A 21,645-nucleotide genomic window follows, 5' to 3' on the forward strand; every position below is an offset into this window, starting at 1 on the left:
ATTTGCTAATGCCTTACATTAGTTGATGCACTGCGCTTTAACATGTACTAACAATGAGCAACTTTATTTTTATGAATTATTGTTAACAAATATAAATAAATGCAGCCCTATATACATTTCTGGAGATTGCAAATTACGTAGCCGGAAGTGCGTATGGCTACATTTCATCTTTAAAATGAAAGCTACAGGGCGGTATGATGTCATTCCTTGTCGCGCTTACCATCTGACTGCTTACCTCTGTATAGACGGCTTTCTAGCTGTTGGCAGTTTGTCTAGTAGCTTGCCATGTATGTTGGCGGACTTGAGACGCAGAGAGGAGTTGAACACGACAATGGGGTTCAAGTCGAGTGAAGAAAGGTTCCAGAAAGCAGGTAAGACAAAAAAAAGAAGCCAAAAAAATAAATAAAAATAAACAATTAAATAACAGGGTGAGAATGTGGTAAAATCTGAAAAGGTGGTAAAAATCAGGCAAGGGCATATCTTTTTCTGGATTGTTTTTTAAAACTGTCGGTTGAATTTACAGAAGTGGGTGGTCAGGTCAATCGGGTCAATTTAAAAATGCTTTTAAAAACACTATTGATTGGGTTTAGGGAAGAAGAAGAGTTGTTTAGCCGATCAATCAGTTAGTCAGTCTGCCCTTGCCGTGGCCGTCAGCTCACCATTAAAAAAAATTAAACTACACATAGCAACGACGCACAGCGCAATTTCTATGATTGCTCAGCTTGGTATTGCTGACGAGTGTGGGTGGAACCAAGAGCCACGTGAGCCAGATGGAGCGAGTGCTTACAAGTGTGGAGTCCCATGAAAGAGCTCTAGATTAAGACTGTTGTTTTGTGTTTACCTTACGATTAAATTTGTGGCACATCCGCCATTTCCCGCCTCTGAATGAGCAAGTTTAAGCTACTTATAAATTAAGGTAGCGTTCAGAAAAAAACAATACACCAGCAAAGTAGCTAGACACGGAGGAATAAAAAAGCCTCATTGCCAACTAGCGTTTCAGAAGTGTGTGTGTAAATGCACAGCAACGCTCAAGCCATGCACCGTGTGTAATGCCGATCACTCAATGCAGAAGTATAAACCAGGCTTTAGTCAGTCAGTCGACAGCGGCCTCTGGTGGATTTATGCAAGAATAGCAGTCGCCAACTCCATTCGCGAGAGAAATTTGAGAACTAAGAAAATCATACACAACGACCTCTGGTGGATTCGCAAAAACAAAAACTGAAAAAAAAAAAAAAAAAAAAAAACATAGCTCCAGGGTTATATTTGGCGCTCTCCAGAAATGTATAATGCGGTACATTTCAGAATTATCCTGGGTTGGCAATAAATGTATTGCTCATTGTCTGTTCTTGTTTGTAAATTAATTTAATTACATGCTAAACTAACGCAACCTTATTGTAAAGTATTACTTAAACTTGTATTTTTAGATTGTAAATATGTTTGTATTATATTTATATACAGCTTCAAGCTTCGGGCAGTGGGTATTTTAACATTGTTTATATACTGCTCTAGTTCAGTGGTTCACAAAGGGGGGTGGGGGGTCACTTTGTAATATCTAATTTCTTATTAAATATTATTTATGTTATCAAAATATTAGAATTACCATATTTTATCCAAAATTAAAGTAAGAATAGTCTTGTGCGGTACACATTGTGCCCACAGATCTCATTAAGTGAGGCTACTATCAAACAAATCGTCACCTTAGAATTATATGGTTCTATCTGACATTTCTGTCAAAATTGAGTTATTGACATATTCTTATTAAGTAAACTTATTTACATTATGGGATTTTTTTTATAAGTTGTTTACATTTTAAGACTTTTTATTAAAAAAAAAATAAAAATGTTACACACATACTGTTTGCTAAAGAATGCAAAAACTTTGAAGCTCAATATCTCAAAATCACTCAGAACACAGATAGAACCTTATAATTTCAAGGTGATGAAATGTATACTCACTATAAAAAAATTATATAATTTTTGCACTGTTTGTTTGTTTCACTTTTTTGTGCTGTCAATAAGCTCTATTGTTCTATTGTTGTGTGTGCACCATTGTGTGCAATGTTTATATGTTTGTTGATATGTTTGTAACCATCTCCAAGGATAGTGGGTTTCGCTGGAACTGTTATTTTAGCGGTTACATGCTGAAAAGTTTGAGAACCCATACACTAGTTATACTCTGTTTATATAAATTGGTGCATTTTGTAAGATTTTTATTTTTTGTATTTTTATATTTATTATTTTGTATTTTAGTTTTTTTATTCAATTAAATTAACTTTAGATTGTTATGCTATTTAACTTATTTTTATTTTTATTGGTTTTATATTTTCTAAACAACATTACATCTTTTGCAGTCACATATTTTCTCTGAAGAAGCTGGATTTAAACAGTTCATCTGAATTCTGCTGAAAATATTACCATCTCTGTAAGACTCAGTTTTCATCTCATCATCATCATCACCATCATCATCATTAATATTCAATGCTCTCCACCTGATTTCATATTTAGGTGGAAATTCAGCGGGAAAGACCTTGACATCGACATGGACTTCAACTACAGTCTGGTTGAGGGAAACCTTTTGATCAATAACCCTCAGGCAACTAAACACAGCGGTGTTTACCAGTGTATCGCCACTAATGCATTTGGAACCATCTTGAGCCGAGAAGCCAAAGTCGAGTTTGCATGTAAGTTTAAATTAAACATATATATATATATATATATATATATATATATATATATATATATATATATATATATATATATATATATATATATATATATTTTTTTTTTTTTTTATTATTATTATTTTTTACATATGAATGTTTTAAAGGGTTCTTCCACCCTAGATTACTAATGCTTTGACTGCGCTGTCCATATATGTGAGCTTAATAGCATTATAGGTAAAACGGCCACTATGTTATTTTGCACATTTCATGTTGTCATTTGGTCCATTAGTGTGTAAGATATGGTTTCTTCACTGCAAACGGCAGGCTTTTAAACTGACAGCTACATTTTCCTATCTGCAAGAATCCATCAGGAGATGTCAATGATGCTAACTAAAATGCAGCCTGTCATAGAAAATTGAAAAAAGGGCTTAAATAGATAATCATAACACAGATAGTCAGACTAGTTCATACTGTGTATATTTATATATAAAAAAACACGCTGTTCATTTGAAATCTCACAAGTAGATGTGTTTTTTAGGTCTTGAGTGATGCAGGAAATTGTTGTAGGACTAATTGGTGGCGCTTCACTGGCAAAATTGGCATTTACAGAGTGCGAAAAATCATTTTCCCAATGATTTACCTTCTCACATAGCTGTCAATTCTGAAGTCTCGAGGAATACTTTTTTATTCTTGACTTATAATGAGGAAGGTTTTCATTGTGTGTTTTATTTAGTTTTATATGCTTGTCTTTTTTTCCCTCTTGATGCATTAAAAGGAAAATGATTTTCTTTTTCAAATAAATAAACAACAGTAGCTTTTTTCAGTTTCTGCCTAATAAAATGTTTTAAAGCTTGGCATAACCAGTAAAATGCAAATGACATTACAAAAAAGGATTTATAAGTTGTTAATAATTTGCTGGTCCTGAAGTCACATCTTTAAAAGAGCCTACATTATGTATTATGGTTTACTAAGCATGCTAGGGAAATAAACATCTTAGTTGTCCTAGCTTATTTTCTAGCTTGTTTGTAGGTTTCTTTATGGTTTCAATAACATTATTTTATTCTGTCTAAATTTGTTTTTTAAAAGTTTATTTTATTAAAATTTTTTAATTTTATTTGTTGTAACATCATATTTATGATAGATGTGCACTTACATGTTTGAGTAATGTATTAATGTCCATAACTTTTGCAAGTACTGAAATTATTTTGTTTCTTCAAATTATATTCATTATAATTTCCCAAGTGGGTAGAGTAAAAACACAATATGTAACAGTTTCCCCTTATTTAAATGTTTGTTTGGCTTTATATAATATTTTCCAAAAAAAAAAAAAAAAAAAAAGAACATTTTTAGTGCAAAAACATGTCAGAAATTTACATTGAGTAATAAGATAATAACCATCATTCATGTAATTTGAATCCAGACCCCCAAATTAAATATTATAGTAAAAAATAAAATAAATAAAAAATGGAATTTATAAATAAACATTAAACAAACATAATAGTAAAATAATAAATAAATAAATAAATAAATAAATAATAATAATAATAATAATAAAAATACAAAATAATTTTACAAAAAGGCAGATTACATTTATTTTGTCCAGACTGAGCCTAACAGAAAAACTTTTAGTCTTAGAGACTTAGAAGTCCCTAGATAATCAAAGAAAGAATTCCAGGTCCGATAAAATAGGAAAGGCTTGTTCTTTATAGCTGTGGAGAAAGCCTCAAGTGGGATTATGGTGCAGACTGGTTTGGTCTTTTTTAAAAATAATATTCTTATTCTTAAATGGGTAATAATTTTAACTATCAAATTGTTTAAATTGGTAAATTGTTTAAAAAAAGCTGCTTTTCTTCTAAATTATTCTAATTTTTTAACTATTTATTTTAATGTTCATTTTGTCTCTGTCTAATTGATTCAAATAAAACATAGAACAGAAAACATGTCATAACCAAGTTACAGTGACAGCCACCTCAAGAGAAATCCAGTGTTGCTGACTTTTTGTATAGCTAAAATTACCTCAAATCTCACCTCCTTCAGAATTATTTTTTCTCACTTTAACCATAAACCTCACTTATTTTCAATATATGTGCTTTCCCATTGTCATTTGATTGCCCAAACCACATGACGTTCCACAGAGGCCTGCATTTATGAGGCAGGAGGACTGATATTTGAATAAACAGCTCAGCTTTAGCCCAGTGTGGGATGTCATTTCTGCCTGTCCCTTTCTGTGCTATAGAGTGGCATTTCTAAAGGTCCCTGCTCTGTGAGTCGTCTGTTGCATGTCAGAGCAATGACACCGCCTTTAATGAAAAGTAATGGCGATCCTATTATTTTGTTTTTCTGCAGACCTGCAGAATTTCAGCATCAGGGCCAGAAGTCCAGTGTCAGTGAGGGAAGGACAGTCTGTTGTGCTGCTGTGTGGTCCGCCGGCCCACTTCGGAGGTATTTTCATTGTTGTTCCTAATTCATTTGAATGTTATTTCCCTGCAGGTGTCTGCTATTCTTTGAAGTTATCACTGCTTTTCCACTTTACTTTGATGAATAGCAATTTTCATACAAAGCAGGACTGACAATCTTTTGGAAAACCTGTTGACCTGTTTCTGCAGTGTGTTTTTGATCAGTGCAAGCGTTGTGAAGCAAATCAAGGTCAGGAATTCACTATTAGTAATGTGAAAGGAAACCTTATCGTGCAATGCTCACTTGTAATGTGTTGTATATGGAAGTTAATTATTGACAAATGTTTTTGAAAAAAAAATTTCTTGAATTGCTCAAAACGAAAAAAAAAATCGAGTAAAAAAAAAGAGTGCTTGTACTTTAAAAGCATTGTATTTTCATGCTTTGCATGTTTAGGCTTTGTAATTCAACAAGGCTGTGTATACAAGCACTTAATATTTCAAATGAAAACATTTCAGGTGACAACATTCTAAAGACGATGGACTTTATTTTGACGATCCATGCGCAAAGTCTAAAGTGCATGGCGCAAATGCATTAAGGACGTGCCAGAATCCACTTTTGCTATTTTAAGGAGGAAAAAGCCCCGCTCTGCGCCTCGGCGCATGGTCTAACAGGGTTGAGCTTATTCTCTTATTGAGTTATAGGTGTGTTTTGAGAATAAACCAATCAGAGTCTCATCTCCCATTCCCTTTAAGAGTCAATTGCGTCACGCGGATAAGTGGACTTTGTAAGTGGAAAAACTGAACCCTTCACTAGCAAGAAAACAGTTAAACAGAGCATCTACAGCGCAAGAATGAGCCTCCTCATTCTTTACTTTCACTTTCACTCTCGTGGATAAGAAATATGTTGTACGCACAGACGTCCATTAGCCTATACATAATTCACTTTGTTTGTTAAGCGCAAAGACTTGTTTCAAACTATTTCTGCAAACAAATGCTGCAAATCTAAGCTTGTTTTTAATAAAACAAAAATAAATATGCATATAATAAATAATACAGCTAATAATAATAATAACATTATACAAAAGCAAATTATTATGAATAAACTGAAAAAGCCCCCCTGATGAAGAAGGCATGGAGGTGGTGGTTTTTATATATTTTAGGCTAGAAAATAATATTTTTTGTAATATTTTAATACTTAAATTATTTTTTATTTACAAAGATATTTGCGTATTGCTGTACATCCTGTATGTATTAAGCAATGTGTAAGCAAGGTGCACAAATATTACACTCTGCTCTGGACTATAGACCTGCTTTGATCCGGTCTATTGAACAGTCTATTTTAGTTATTCAAAATAGCAATGCGCCAGCAATGCTCCTTAGCACGCCTCCTTTTTTAGACCAGAACGGCTATGGGCACACATATGAGTGCAAATGCATTTGCTATTTAAACAGCGTGGTGCAAAACGTCAAAATGACTCTCGCAGCAAGCTGAAACTAGCAAACAACAATTGTGTCTCGCCTTGTGCCTCAATGCGCCACATTGTGCCGGGTGTATGATAGGGCCCGATGGCTGTTTCTCAGAATGCATTCTTGTCTGTACTTGCATTCTTGTGTCCTCTTAAAATGTCATCAACCTTCGCTAAAGCACTGTTGTAATTAATAGTTGACATCTTGCCAAGTACAGATAAAATTCCCACATGTGTACTTGCTCTGCCCCTATGGCCAAGAATGCATCAAGAGGTGACTTGTGCCAACTTTTGAAGGTATCCAAGCTCAGGCATTGCAGCCCAACCTGAAAAAGCTAATGGTGGAGGAGAAAACTCGCACGGTTTTAAAAATACTCCTTTGCTGTGTTACAAAATAACGTTTTAAGAGCTTTTCAGGTGAGAATGTATTTGTTTTAAATTCAAACCGTCAGTTTATTCACAGAGATAGCACGTCTTTGACGATGTGCCTCAGCTTATGCTGACTCTGACTCCCAGCCTGTTAGCGGGACCTTCGTCATCACCTCTTCCGCCGAAAGCAGCTTTACTTTGGCCAGGCCTTCTCGGATGTACCGCTGGATCTCATCTCTCCATTGTAGTTAAAACATCGTATTTAATACATCTTTTGTATATCTAACGGACAGTTTTTTGGTCATGTCAATCTATTTTTTTGTTCTCAAGTGTATTTATTCGGCAGTGTTATTTTATAACTATCTATCTGTATATCTGTCTGTCTGTCTGTCTGTCTGTCTGTCTGTCTGTCTGTCTTTCTGTCTGTCTGTCTGTCTGTCTATCTATCTATCTATCTATCTATCTGTATATCTGTCTGTCTGTCTGTCTATCTGTCTATCTGTCTATCTGTCTATCTGTCTGTCTGTCTGTCTATCTATCTATCTATCTATCTATCTATCTATCTATCTATCTATCTATCTATCTATCTATCTATCTATCTATCTATCTGTCTGTCTGTCTGTCTGTCTGTCTGTCTGTCTGTCTGTCTGTCTGTCTGTCTGTCTGTCTGTCTGTCTGTCTGTCTGTCTGTCTGTCTGTCTATCTATCTGTCTATATGTCTATCTGTCTATCTGTCTATCTGTCTGTCTGTCTGTCTGTCTATCTATCTATCTATCTGTCTGTCTGTCTGTCTGTCTGTCTGTCTGTCTACCTACCTACCTACCTACCTACCTACCTACCTACCTACCTACTTACTTACTATTTTGTCTGTCTGTCGTTATATCTCCTGTCATACAAAGGAAGAGCAGCAATGTTTGCCATACAGGTTTTCAGAGCATGAGTTTGATCGGTTTTATCACTTTGAAGAAATGCTAAGCAAATCCAAGGTCAGGAATTCGCTAGTAATGTGAAAGAAAAGCTCCTTCTGTAGTGCTTATTTAGTATGTATAGGTTGTGTTGTTTCAGATTGTGTTTTAGTCATTTCATATTGTGAGCAAACCAACCTGTGAAATAATTAAAACTGGTGTTCTTGTCATCTTTTCTGAAATGTTTTGACAGTGTTTCCAGCTGCTGAATATAGGCTTTTTTCACATTCCATTTTACTGGAATATGCATTTTTATGAATCTGAGAGTTATTTTCTTGAACGCATTCGTTTGCATGCATCCAGCGCTACTCTTTGAAGTTATCGCTGCTTTCCCACTTAACTTTGAATGAATAGCACCTTTCATACAAAGCAAGGAGGGGATGTTTTGCAAAACCCGTTGACCTGTTTTCACTGCGTGTTTTTGAGCAGTTCAAGTGCTGTGAAACAAAGCTAAGGTAATCCAAGGTCAGGAATTTACATGTAATGTGAGAGAAAAGCTCAATCTGTAGTGCTCATTTTGTATGTATGGGACAGATTGCATCGTCGTTGTCTCATATTGTCAGAAAATGATTGGCACAGTTGGTGGCAGAAATTATTATTAAAATTTAATGGTGGTTATCATTGAGATTTGAGTAAAGTATGTCAAAGGGAATGCAAGGGCAAACTACAAAAAAAGTATAACTGGGTCCTAAATGGCACACTATACGCTTGCACTTTTGCACTTTGTACTTATGCTTACAAACTCAACAGCATGTTATATGAATGTAGTGTCATCCCAAATGGGACACTAACATTTTTTTAGTAAGAGGAAATTCAAACTGTTTCCCTCATGATATTTGACGATTGGCAAATTGGTGAAATAAATGATCAAACTACCAAATAATACCTGCCATGAGTATAACCACATTCACCATCGGTAGGCAGTATGATCACTCTTGTAGGGGAATTTTGCTTTCACAATCCAAAATAAATAATCTAACATTAGTGCCCGAACGCTCCGTTAAGTGCGTCAAGTGTCCAACATAACACACGGTTGAATACAACATAGGCTCATTCTGAAAACGTAGCCCTATATACATTTCTGGAGATCCCGAATTATGTAGCCAGAACTACATATGGCTGCATTTCATCTTTAAAATTAATGCTATGGGGCAGTATGATGCCTTTCCTTTTCTCGCTCATTAGCTGATCGCTTACCTTTGTATGGACGGCTTTTTCGCTGTAATCAGTTTGTCCGGTAGCTCGACACAAGTCGGCGGACATAAGACGGTGTTTGAGTCTGGTGAAGAACAGTTCTAGAAAGTAGGTAATACAAAAAAAGTTAAAAAATAAAATAGATAAGTAAATAACAGGGTGAGAACGTGGTTAAACTTGTGAATTAGTTCGAGGGCTTTTCTTTTTCTGGAATGCTTTTGAAAACACTACGGTTGGGTTTAGGGAAAGGGGTGGACGGGTCAACTGGTGCTTTTTAAAATACTATTGGTTGGGTTTAGGGAAGGGAGAGGGTGGTGGTATAGGTTGGTAAGTCAGTCAGTCAAAAAACTGCAAAAATTGTAGCTCCTGGGACGTATTTGGCGCTCTCCAGAAATGTATATAGAGGTACATAATCAGAATGAGCCTGGTTTAAGAAATGTGAATGTTTGTGCAGACTGTTTTCGTGATTATTAAAAACTGTAATTCATTCAAATCAAGGGGTGGTCCACTACAATATCATGTTGTAAACTTTATTCATATGTAATGTAGGTGTGCGAACATAACATCTCTGAATGTCTTTTTTAGAGTTAACTTAGCAAAGCCTACGGTGAATAAGGTTTGGGGACTACAAAAAATACATCCAGGTTAATGAGATCACAGGGGGTTCCGGTTATGCACATTCACCATGCGCATAAACCATGCACAGCAATAGGTCGTGGCCACAGGTGCTGTAATGTTATAGCAGAAAAAGCTAAAATGCTGTCCAAATGCTGCTATTTCCACTGAGCTTCTTCTGTTTCTGTATTTGGGCATCCAAAGGACACGACACAAAGAGAGAAGTGCTTACAGTTTAGTTTTAAGTATGTTCCAGAGTATTATAAAAATATATATCTAACATTCGACAAAGGATCGTTTCTAGAATCTCTCCCAGTTCACTGCTAAAAGCTGGTCCAAGCAGAAGCAGATCCAACCATAATAGAGGAAGCTGTGGATTGTGAGCGACAACCTGTAGGTATTTTTATCTGTTAAAATTGATCTATTACATGCACAATTTCTAGCTTTAATGGTATGTTGTAGCGAGGACGTAAACAAGGATGTCACTATTTCACTATTTTGGCATATGTCTTCAGGGAAACGGGTTAAATTTCTGCTTAGTAAAATGGCCATTTGTGTTCCATTTGGGGCAACACTACATACATATACTATGCTGTTGAGGTTGTAAGTGCATAAGTACCTAGTGCATGAGTTCGTAGTGTATAGTGTGCCATTTGGGACGCAGCTCATGCTTGAAGGTGCGTGACACTTCCTGGTGACATGGAGCCCATCTGCGAATCACATCACATTATGTTAGCTGACCAACCAGAGCCTCTTGAGGGCAGGCCTTTCAGATGAACTAGGAAATATGACAGTCGTTTTCATGTTAGCCGAGTAGCAGTGTATAATTACAGTAAGATATATGAAAAAATAACAGGATTTTCTACAAATGAAGCATGAGCACACACTGCTTTGCATCTTATAAGCACAACCAAGCCATGCGGACTGATGTTTGTTCCTCTACTGTCCAGTTTGTTATTTTCACATCACTTTTTGTAACATGCTCAAACAGCAGTCTTTTATAAATGAAAATAAGCTAAATTATTGTACCATTTGAAAAATATAATCAGAGAAAATCATACCAGTATTCTGCGCAACCCTACAAGCACTGCAGGATAATGCTAAACAAATCCAACTTTCAAAACTCGCTGCCATTCAGTGCTCGTGCCCTCAAAGAAAACCTCACTCCGCAGCACTCATTTAGTATGTACGGTACACGTCGGTTCTGATTGTATCTTAATCATCTCATATTGTGAGCAAATCACGCTTTCAAATGACTGGCACACAATGGTTCACTCTGGAGCTCCCGTTCTTGTATTCATGCGCCAGCCTCGTGGCATTTAGCTTCCCCTCCTCCTCCTTAATGGCACTTGTGCCCTTGTGGTCATTTGGAAAGGTTATTTTCTTAAGCCTTGGCCTTCTGTTGAAAGGTAATAAAGTCATGTGGTGGCTGGTTTAAAGCGACACGTCTCTTTATCCCCCAGTCCAGCTGTGCAGCTCTTCTGTGTCTGTATACAGCTGATTAGCAGCCCCTCAAAGAGCCATGCACACATGCGCCAGAGGTGCAATTTCACGCCACCGCACCGCCTTTCTGTCATTCCACCACGTTTCCAGTCAAATCTATGGTCTTAAGTGCAACAAGGCACCCCTGCTCTAAACAGCTCCCTGTTTTCATTTCCGTTTTCTTCCAGCACACGATCCTTCACTGTTTGCCGCATCTTATCATCTAAGGCTCTTTCACTGGGATGATTGGAATGAGAATTAGACAATGCCTTGATAGCTCAGTCCTGGAAAATGGTATTATTATTATTATTATTATTATTATTATTATTATTACAGTTTTTCTTAGTCACTTTGGTGCATTTCTCACAACACTATTTACATTTGCACAACAGTTAATGCATTTCTCAAAACAATTAGTGATTATTTTGTTTATTATTGTTATTATTATTATTATTATTATTATTATTATTATTAATGGTAAAATCATGCAGATATGTAAAATATCTAGGGGTTAGTTGCCTGCTAGCATTCCTTTTCATCATAATGAATAGATAGCCTTAAACTTAAATGCTTAAATTTATTCTATGCAAGGTTATTCTTGTTAAATAAAACTATAAAACCAAAAACATATAAGAAAATGCACATTTATTTACAGTTGGATAGAAAATAATAATAATTTACAGTTGATGACTATGCAATCAGGATATTCAAATAAATGAATAAATTGATTGATATAATTTTATTGTACTTTCAAAAGAACCATAAAATGAAAAAAATAAATAAATAAATACGTAAAAAAAAATTCTATTATAAACAGTATATTAGTAATGCATTTTTGCATATATTAATCACTACTGGCTTTTAAATTTGGTGTTCCGACTAGATGTGCCAGTTTACTGTAATTTACTGTAATTTACTGCAATCTATTAATGTAACAGTATTCATACTGTGAAATTGCATGGTGTAAAAGTTATGATAAATTGAATTATGGTATACTTCTTTATTTTAAAGTATAAAATATAAGCAGCATAGATGCCATTATCATGCTGTAATTGTTTGTGATTTGTTTTTCAGCCTTTTTCTGTAAAAAATAAATGCAGTGCATTTGTAATTTGTAGGTTAAGCAATACACGCTTCAAAAAGTAGGTGTAAATCAAGAGTTCATTGAGTCTTATATGCATTTTCAACACTCAATAAAAAGGACTGCACATCGCTGTTATTTACAGCCCACAATGCATTGAAAATTACAGTAAAACATAGTAAATAAAAACATCAATAAACATTTCAAAAAACAGATGCAAATCAAAAGTCAGTTGAGTCTTATGTGTATTCTCAACACTCAATAAGAAGACTACATATTACCGTTATTTACAGCCCAAAATGCATTGAAAATTACAGTTAAACATATATATCAAATAAAACAGCAATAAAAATTTCAAAAAGCAGATGTAAATCAAGAGTCCTTAGAATGTTGCATACATTCTTAACACTCAATAAAAATGCTTATTATCGTTATTTACAGCCCACAAAGCATCATAAGTTACAGTAAAAAAATATATCAAATAAAAAAGCAATAAACACTTTATAAAGCAGATGCAAATCAAGAGTCTCATATACATTATCAACAATAAAAGAAATGCATATTACCGTTATTTACAGCCCACAATGCATTAAAAATTACAGTAAAATAAGATGTTAAATAAAAACAGCAATAAACATTTCAAAAAGCAGATGCAAATCAAGAGTCATTCGAGTCTTAAATGCATTATCAACACTTGATTAAAATGCATATTACTGTTATTTACAGCCAGCTATGCATAGAAAGTTACAGTAAAAAAGATATTAAATAAAAACAGTAGTACTGTTTTGCTACTGTTTTGCTGTAAATTAGCAGCAGTTGCAATACTGTAGGTACAAATATAATGTCCAAAGTGCATTTTCTATTGGGTATTACTGTTTCAATGGAAAACAATATATTTCTGTCAAAATTTTTAACACATTTTTTTACAGTGCTCAGTTATGTTAAAAATATGTTATAATTTTAATTACATTTTTATACTCAATTATGAATTATTATCACCAGTATTAAAAAGGTTATTCTAATTATTGTTTTGTAAAATTGAGAAACATTTTCTTGACAATTTTTTGAAAAAAGTCAAAAAGAATAGCACTTATTTCAAAAATATGATATATTTTGTAACGGTGATGTCTGTGAAATTTTAAATGTAAAATATTTTTGGTTGTTTTTACCTAGAACATTGAACTAGACCATGTAAGTATTTCCAACTACATGCAAAATCCTATTAACTGGCATAAGTTATTAATATTATAATTTTTTTTTTCATTGAAGAATCGATTACTTTCCACAGAAGATTCCTTATATCGTAATCAGAATACCTTGGAGTTATTTTAAATAATACAAATAATTTAATTGAATAATACTTATACATGGGTTATTTTAAATAATTAGTAATTAGATTGTTAAGAATACTGATAATTTCTAGCTCTTCACATCAACATTATAGCAACATTTTTATTTGCTTAATTGTAAATTGTTTACAATATATATATATATATATATATATATATATATATATATATATATATATATATATATATATATATATATATATATATATATATATATATATATATATATATATATATATATATATATATTTATTATTATTTTTTTTTTTATGTTTAGGAATGCACTCTGCAATACTGTACAGTATACCTGAAGTAAAAGTCTGCTCTTTTTTTCCCCATAATTAGCCCTGTTCATTGGTGCACTTTGTCACATGGTTTAAGATTATATGACTTTGGTTCCTAAGAGACCAAAAGCCTTAAGCACAGTGCCCTGTAATGACGAAAGGTCCCTCACCTTGTCATCACTCCATTTATGATGGCTTTAATTCACCTTTTTTTTCTTTCTGAAAGCCAAATGGTTCTTTTTTCCCTTGATGCTGTAGACTTTTAGATATGCAGTTTGAACTTTAAATAGCCCTTATCAATCCACATTTCAGCCTCTCTAACCCCCTGTCTGCCCTCTAATAAATGCTGCTTAATTTGATACTTTCATACTTTTTCATAGCTTCCTGTATTTCTCTGCCATTACCAAAGAGTGAGATGTGACATGAATGAATGGAGATGGAAAAAAAATGAGAAGCAAAGTCAAAGATGTCCTTATTTGTGGTTGCAAATTAAAATGAGTTTTTTGATGATGACGTTTAGTTCTTTTGACTGGTTGATTTTAGAGGTAAACAGCATGTGTAAATGCATTCTGCTTGTCAATAAATAAATATGGTGAAATCAATAAAATAAATAATATACAGTACTTATTTACATGTAATTTGTCCCAAAGGCTTGTTTAAAAAAGATTGCTACAAACACTGTTACACATAAACAAACCTTATCCTACTATTTAGTAATTCTGCATCATATCATCTTGTTTGTAATGTGGTTTTTATGCATAAAACAAAAACAAACACAGAATAAATGCAGATTTTAGAGTGTTTAAAGCCACTACATGCCTTTTTCTGGAGAAATATTAGTTTCCATCCCATGTTGCTTCATTGTCAAATTCAAGCTGGATCACTTTAACCTTGTTACAAAGTGTTAAAAACTGTTTCCCCCACAGCAGAGCTCTGACAAGCTAACACTTTTTAACATTTACTTTTTACATATGGCATTCAGCATCTTCACTATAAAAGCCTATGCAGCATAAATTATAATTTGTCCATTTATCAGCTGTATTTGTATGTGTACTGAAATAAGTATTGATTGAACTACACTTACCAGCCACTTTATTAGGTACACCTTACTAGTACCAGGTTGGACCCCCTTTTGCCTTCAAAACTGGCTTAATCCTTTGTGGCATACTGTTGATTCAACAAGGTACTGGAAATATTCCTCCGAGATTTTAGTCCATCTTGACTTGATAGCATCAAGCAGTTGCTGCAAATTTGTCGGCTACACATCCATTATGTGAATCATGTGGTGTTGGCACAATGCTCCATTGATATTAATGGGCTCAAAGTGTGCCAAGAAAATATCCTCCACACCAGCACCAGCAGCCTGAAACGTTATACAAGGCACGATGAATCCATGCTTTCATGTTGTTGATGCCAAATTCTGACCCTGCCCTGAATGTCGCAGCAGAAATCAAGACTCATCAGACCAGGCAATGTTTTCCAATCTTCTATTGTCCAATTTTGGTAAGCCTGTGGCAATTCTGGCACCAACAACCATATCACGTTCAAAGTCACTTAAATCACCTTTCTTCCCCATTATGATGCTCGTTTCGAACTGCAGCAGATTGTCTTGACCATGTCTACATGCCTGAATGCATAGAGTTGCGCTTGTGATTGACTGGCTAGAAACTTGCATTAACGAGCAGTTGGAAAGGTGTACCTAATAAAGTGGCCAGTTATTTCCCTCCCTTTGACTTTACATATAAAATAATTCAAATAAATAGGCAAAACATAACATTCTAGCAATGCTTTCTGAATGTCATTCTTTTTCTTTAAATAACTGAGTTTTAAAAGAAATTTTTAGCAAAACAGTTTTCAATGGTAACACATATTTGTTTTCCTTGCCAGAAATCAGATATTCCTGGATATTTAATGGCCGTCCGAGTGTCGCTGTTGGGGACAATCGGCGCTTTGTGTCCCAGCGGACTGGAAACCTCTACATCGCCAAGGTGGAGACGTCAGATGTGGGGAACTACACGTGTGTAGTGAGAAACGTGATGACCAACTCCAGCGTCTTCAGCTCGCCCACTCCAGTGGTGCTGCGGCGGGACGGTGAGTTGCCTGGAGGAATTGCTAACACTGATTTCAGCACCACACTGTTTGCTTTGCTGACACTCAGAGGCACAGCGTTTGTGTGTTCATAGTCTCAAACCGTGCTCAGCCAACTGTGTGCGGGAGAGAGACGGTGAGAGAGATTGAAGGACAAAAAGAGCAGCATTAATGTTAGAACTACCACGACAGTCATTTTGACCGTTTACTGACTTATTACACGTGACTGATGGTATTTTATTGCCACCTTGATTTTATTTTTACAAAAAAAAAGGGCTTGAAGAATTAATGCCTTAAATACCTATAGCAATTTAGTGGACACATGATAAATGGTGTATTATTTCACTGTACCATGTCATTTGTTTTTTCTCTTTTGTAATTTTACTTATCAAATCTCAAGTGAAGCTTTATTGTCCTTTTTTGTTTTGTTTTGTTTTGTTTTGTTTTGTTTTGTTTTACTTATCAAAACTAGATTAAAGTCAAGCTTTATTGTTATTCTTCTTTTCGTTTTTTTTTTTTTTTTCTCCTGTTGTTTTGGAGCTTTACTTCTCAAATCTATAGTAAAGTCAAGCTTTATTGCCATTCTTGTTTTGTTTTCATTTCATTTCGTTTTGCTTTGCTTTTTGTTTTGTTTTTTTCTGTTGTTTTGTAGCTTTACTCTACAAATCTAGAGTAAAGTCAGGCTTTATTGTTTTGTTTTGTTTTGTTTTGTTTTGTTTTGTTTTGTTTTGTTTTGTTTTGTTTTGTTTTGTTTTGTTTTGTTTTGTTTTGTTTTGTTTTGTTTTGTTTTGTTTTGTTTTGTTTTGTTTTGTTTTGTTTTTGCTCACATTTTTTAGATTATAACGGCTCAAAATCCCTTTAACCCACAGAGATCTCCCAGTATTTCTCTACTGCAATCAGGATTTCACAATAATTTACCCCCCAAAAAAGCCAGAGCAAAGCAAATACTACTACTTTCTGTGGTATAAATACAGCACTACAAAACACAAAAGAGAGAAATTAACTTAGAATGTCACTTATCTGATTTATAATGATTTGTTCAGTTGTAGTTTGAAATGGATGCTGAGAAAATGCTGTTTTTCTCCCCTAAGGACTGATTATGCTGTCATCTTGTGGCAGAACGTCAACCAACACTTTTTTTGGTCTGATCAAACAGGCTAATGGTGGCAGATGCACTGTATCTGATGATCCAAAATGTTAAAAATTTAAAATAGGCACGATACTTATAAATAAGCTGCATAGTTGCAACCTAAACAACTTCATTCTCTCCCAATAAGCGTCAAAAGTACATTATGCTGTCCAACAGCTGCAATATTTGTCAAACTGTAAAGTGTCCTCTGCTTGTCGCTGTATGTGGGCACAGTAATACAAAAGGGTGCATATACTGAATACTGTAAGAAAATAAGTATACCAAAATATAAGTTGAGTAAACGCCCATAACGTTTTTATGCATTTAAGTCCATTTTATTCATATTTTTTATCAATTATTATTATTATTATATATATACACAGTGGTTTTACTTAAGGCACAAACTATCAGGACAGCTCTAAAGCTTAATTCTGCAACCTCATTGGAAGCTTTGAATGTAAATGTGACCTGATAAAAATTACATTTGTTACAGTCTAATATGAACAGTCAGAATGACTGCTATGGCCTTTTGAGTAGTAATAGTATTCTGGTATAGTTCTAGTGTGAAGAAAGAGAGAGAAAAATTTGTCCACACACACACACACACACACACACACACACACACACACACACACACACACACACACACACACACGCACACACACATAGACACCCTGCAAGGCTCAACATTGGCACTCATTAGTGTCTGTTTAATATTCACCCAGACAAGGTATAAAGTAGGCTTGAGAGTTTTTGAATATTTTGAACGAATATGAATATTGAATATTTTTGGCTATTAATATTTTGGGCCCGAGACCAGTGCTGAATTCATACTACTTCTCTAATTCCTATTTCTTACGCTTTTTTTTTGTGTGTTTGATCTACATTCCCTGCTGAAAAGATCATTTTAGGCCAGCATAAATTTGCATAATTTTTTAAGTTTTGTGCTAGTTGAATAGCGTAGCCAAAGCTGGTCCACTATCAGGATTTTTACTTTTTAAAAAAAAAATATATATAAACCTGTTGAATAAGGATACATGTTGGCCAAGTAACGTTAAAAGATAGTTCACCCATAATAATAATAATAATAATAATAATATTAATAATAATAATAATAATAATAATAATACAACAAATAAATCACTATCAAAAGTTTTAGATTAGTTGGGACAACAAGAAGGCAATTTGAAGAATGTGTGAAACCAAATAGCTGATGTATGCAATGGCTATCGTGAACTATTTGTTTCATGCATTATTTAAAATAATTTGTTCAGCAGGTGAAAGAAACTCATACTGGTTAGAAATAAAGGCATTTGTGTGGTTTGTTTGTTTGTTTGTTTGTTTGTTTGTCTGTTTGTTTGTTTGTTTTGCTATTACACTTGTAGAGGTAAAATTAAGAATCAGCTGGACTAAAACTATTAAATAAAGATATAATGATATTCAATGTTTAAGCGACTAAACTGAAGGAGAATGAATGAATGAATGAATGAATGAATGAATGAATGAATGAATGAATGAATGAATGAATGAATGAATGAATGAATGAACACTATTTAATGGTTTGCCCAAATGTAATTTTTACCAAGCAATGCACATTTTAATTGCATTTATATAAAACAAAAGTCTTTTTTCAACCATTTGTCAGTACTAAAGCCAAACCTGAAGCTTATATAACAAAATAACTTACGTTAATTTTTCAAAAACTAATACACCCAAATTTATGTTATAGAAAAATATTAAATACAAATTTAAGAAGAGTACAAATCAAGAGAAGCAAAAAAAATAAAAATAATAATAATTCAAAAGGTTGATTTTTTTATATATATATATATTTTGCTTGAATTTAATTGAATTATCTTTTAATTTCTAAATATGTTTGGTGACAAATATTATTTTAATAAATATATCTGTTTAATAAATCTGTTTTGTTTAAATGCACCAAAATACGTTGCCTGCATTCACTGAGAAATGGATAAAAATATTTATTTTACAAATGGGACACACTCTATTATGCTGAGCACTGTATTTATTATTATATTCTTCTTATAATAAGATAATTTATCATTCTCTTATTATTATTACCCTTATTATTCTTACATATTTCTAAGTCATGTAATATCACAAATTTTTGTTTACTGCTTTAAACTTAAATTTATATACAAAAAATTATATATATATATATATATATATATATATATATATATATATATATATATATATATATATATATATATATATATATATATATTTTTTTTTTTTTTTTTTTTTTTTTTTTTTTTGTCAATTTATTTTTTCTGAACCATATTTTTCCACATTGTTTTGACGGCTATTGCATATAGTAAAATGATTCATTGCTGTTCTCATAGTGTCATTTAAAGTTCTGCAGAATATACTTTGAGCTAAAACCATTTTAATTTTATGATTTTATTACATTTTATGATTTATGATTTTATTTTATGATTAGCATATTATTTGAATATTATATTATTAATAATAAAGCACAACAGCAGTCTATATTATCAACACAGGCTCATTGTGGATACATACCCCTGTCTACATTTCTGAAGAGCGTGAAATATGTACCCAGAGGTACGTCTGCCTCCATCTCCATCTTTTTCTGTTCCTTTTCGCACTACCACTCACTGCTTACCTCCTTGTAGACTGCTTTTCCAGTGTTGCCAGTTTATTTCACCATCCCCAGAAATATAGACCTGGAAACATATCTACACTGAGCCTGGGTGGTTTTATCAGTCATTAAATGCCATGGAAATTTAGCATTTTTGTCAGGGGAAATTAGGGAAGTTAATATTTGGCTTAAAGTGGGAATACTGAAATGCCTAAATACGAATTATACATTTGTTTTTCATGACAGTTAAAAACATTTTTTAAAATATAGTTTTGCTAACCTAGGTTAAAGGGCGATGAAATCTCCCTTTATAAGCAGGGCGTTTTCACACCTAGTTTGAAAAACAGAAAAGTGGGGGAGTCCAGCTTTGTTTAGGTGGGAGTATCAATCGGCGAAAGAGGGAAGGCTTTTCACGAAAAGGGGAGTTTCAGTTTAAACACCTGCTGATTTTCACAGAGGCAAAACAAACACAAACGCAGAGGAGAAAGACAGTGACTACGTTTACTTGGACATCATTCATCAAATCACTTGCAATAAATTCCTAACTTGTTGAGTTTAAGTGTTTGGCACTTTCACTTTCATTTAGGAAAACTTCATGCATGCCCCTGTGACAAACAAGATATTGGATGCCAGGAACTGCTGGAGGAGTGTAGATTTAATGGATACCGCACACCGTATGGGAGAAAAAAAAAAAAACAAACTCCACATTTCTCTGTAACTTAGATGAATTCGGTAGGTGCAGATAATAGTATCAGAAAGCTGTGTGTGTGGACTATCCTGTCACTAAATGTGGCAAAAAATCCTACACAACGGTAATAGTTTGATTAAGGTGTTTACATGTTTACATTCGGAGAGGAGCATTTAAAGGTGATCTTTCAGCCCACAATATTGTAGTGATGTTAACGTACTGTAAACTTAGTAACTAAATCATTTTGACCAAGGTATGTCTTTAAAAACTGAGAGTACTGCTGATGATACTAACTTTGCCATTTGAATTAACAAAAGAAGACTGATCACTAGGGGTTTCAAAATGAATTGTTTCTTCGGTGCACCGCGATGCAGAAGCGGACAATTCGGTATCGGTTCAGTAATAATCATAACTGGTTATTATGTACTGACGTCATTTATCTCCTATGCGCTCTCTGGCGAGGGAGGTGAGCGCGAGTATTTACAACACTCAGCCAACTCAGGGCCGGCCCGTGGCATAGGCACCATAGGCAAATGCTAAGGGCGCTGTATATCCAGGGAGGCGCCAAAAATGAGCACAGTTCAGTTGGTTTTATTTTCGATATTCCTGACACACATTTAGTTAACGTTATAGACGGCAATAACTCAAAAACCTCTTAAAGATCTAAAGTGTGTTTCCTACGAAAAGACAAAGCTGGTTATGTTTCACAGCTGTCTTTCTTTTTTTTTTTTCGCTCGACATTACGAGCTGCTACGTTTAAGCCCTCGCAATATGTGTTTAGCCGGGAGTCGGGAGAGCTCGCGCTGAGAGGAGCTCTCAGTAAGGGACCGTCGGAAAAGTGCTTCTTTTTTTTTTTTTCATTTTTCTGCTCCGCTCAGCGCAAGCTCTCCCTGTTGCGAGGGCTTAAGTGTGTGTGTGTGTGTGTGTGTGTGTGTGTGTGTTTGTTTGTTAGGTGCTGTCTATGTTTGTGCATGTGTTTGAATAAGAGACAGTGTGGTGCTGTGTGTCTGTGTGTTTATACAGACAGCTTGTTATAGCCTCCCCCCTAAAATATAACGTTGTATATGGGAAGCATCGTCAATGCACCGTGATGCACCGAGATATCGAATTGAACCGAATCGAAGGCATGATAATCGTAACCGAACCAGTAGGTTCACACCTCTACTGATCACACACTTACCAAAAGGAGACGAGTAGCAAATCCGGATTTCACCATTTCCGGATGCGAAAAAATCTTGGGTAAAAAATGTT

The 21,645-nt window shown here is 34.2% G+C and overlaps 1 protein-coding gene across 23 annotated transcripts in view; it reads left to right on the forward strand.

Moving 5' to 3' along the window:
• The window catches only part of cntn6 (contactin 6), a 262,925-nt gene that overhangs the window by 183,461 nt on the left and 57,819 nt on the right, over positions 1-21,645 (forward strand). For 12 of the 23 annotated variants that reach the window (XR_012408183.1, XR_012408184.1, XM_073954495.1 and 9 more), the window contains 3 exons: positions 2,505-2,680; positions 5,009-5,104; positions 15,751-15,954. Coding sequence is in view for 12 of the 23 variants with exons in the window: in XM_073954495.1 (XP_073810596.1) it covers positions 2,505-2,680; positions 5,009-5,104; positions 15,751-15,954 (476 nt within the window). In the remaining 11 variants the exon portion in view is untranslated. Of the gene's footprint in view, positions 1-245; positions 372-2,350; positions 2,422-2,504; positions 2,681-5,008; positions 5,105-15,750; positions 15,955-21,645 lie in introns of those variants that run through there. The other 11 variants (XR_012408185.1, XM_073954502.1, XM_073954499.1 and 8 more) reach the window with 2 other exon arrangements.

The sequence above is a fragment of the Danio rerio genome, chromosome 6 (assembly GCF_049306965.1).
Source record: "Danio rerio strain Tuebingen ecotype United States chromosome 6, GRCz12tu, whole genome shotgun sequence".
In the NCBI taxonomy this organism is placed as follows: Eukaryota; Metazoa; Chordata; class Actinopteri; order Cypriniformes; family Danionidae; genus Danio; species Danio rerio.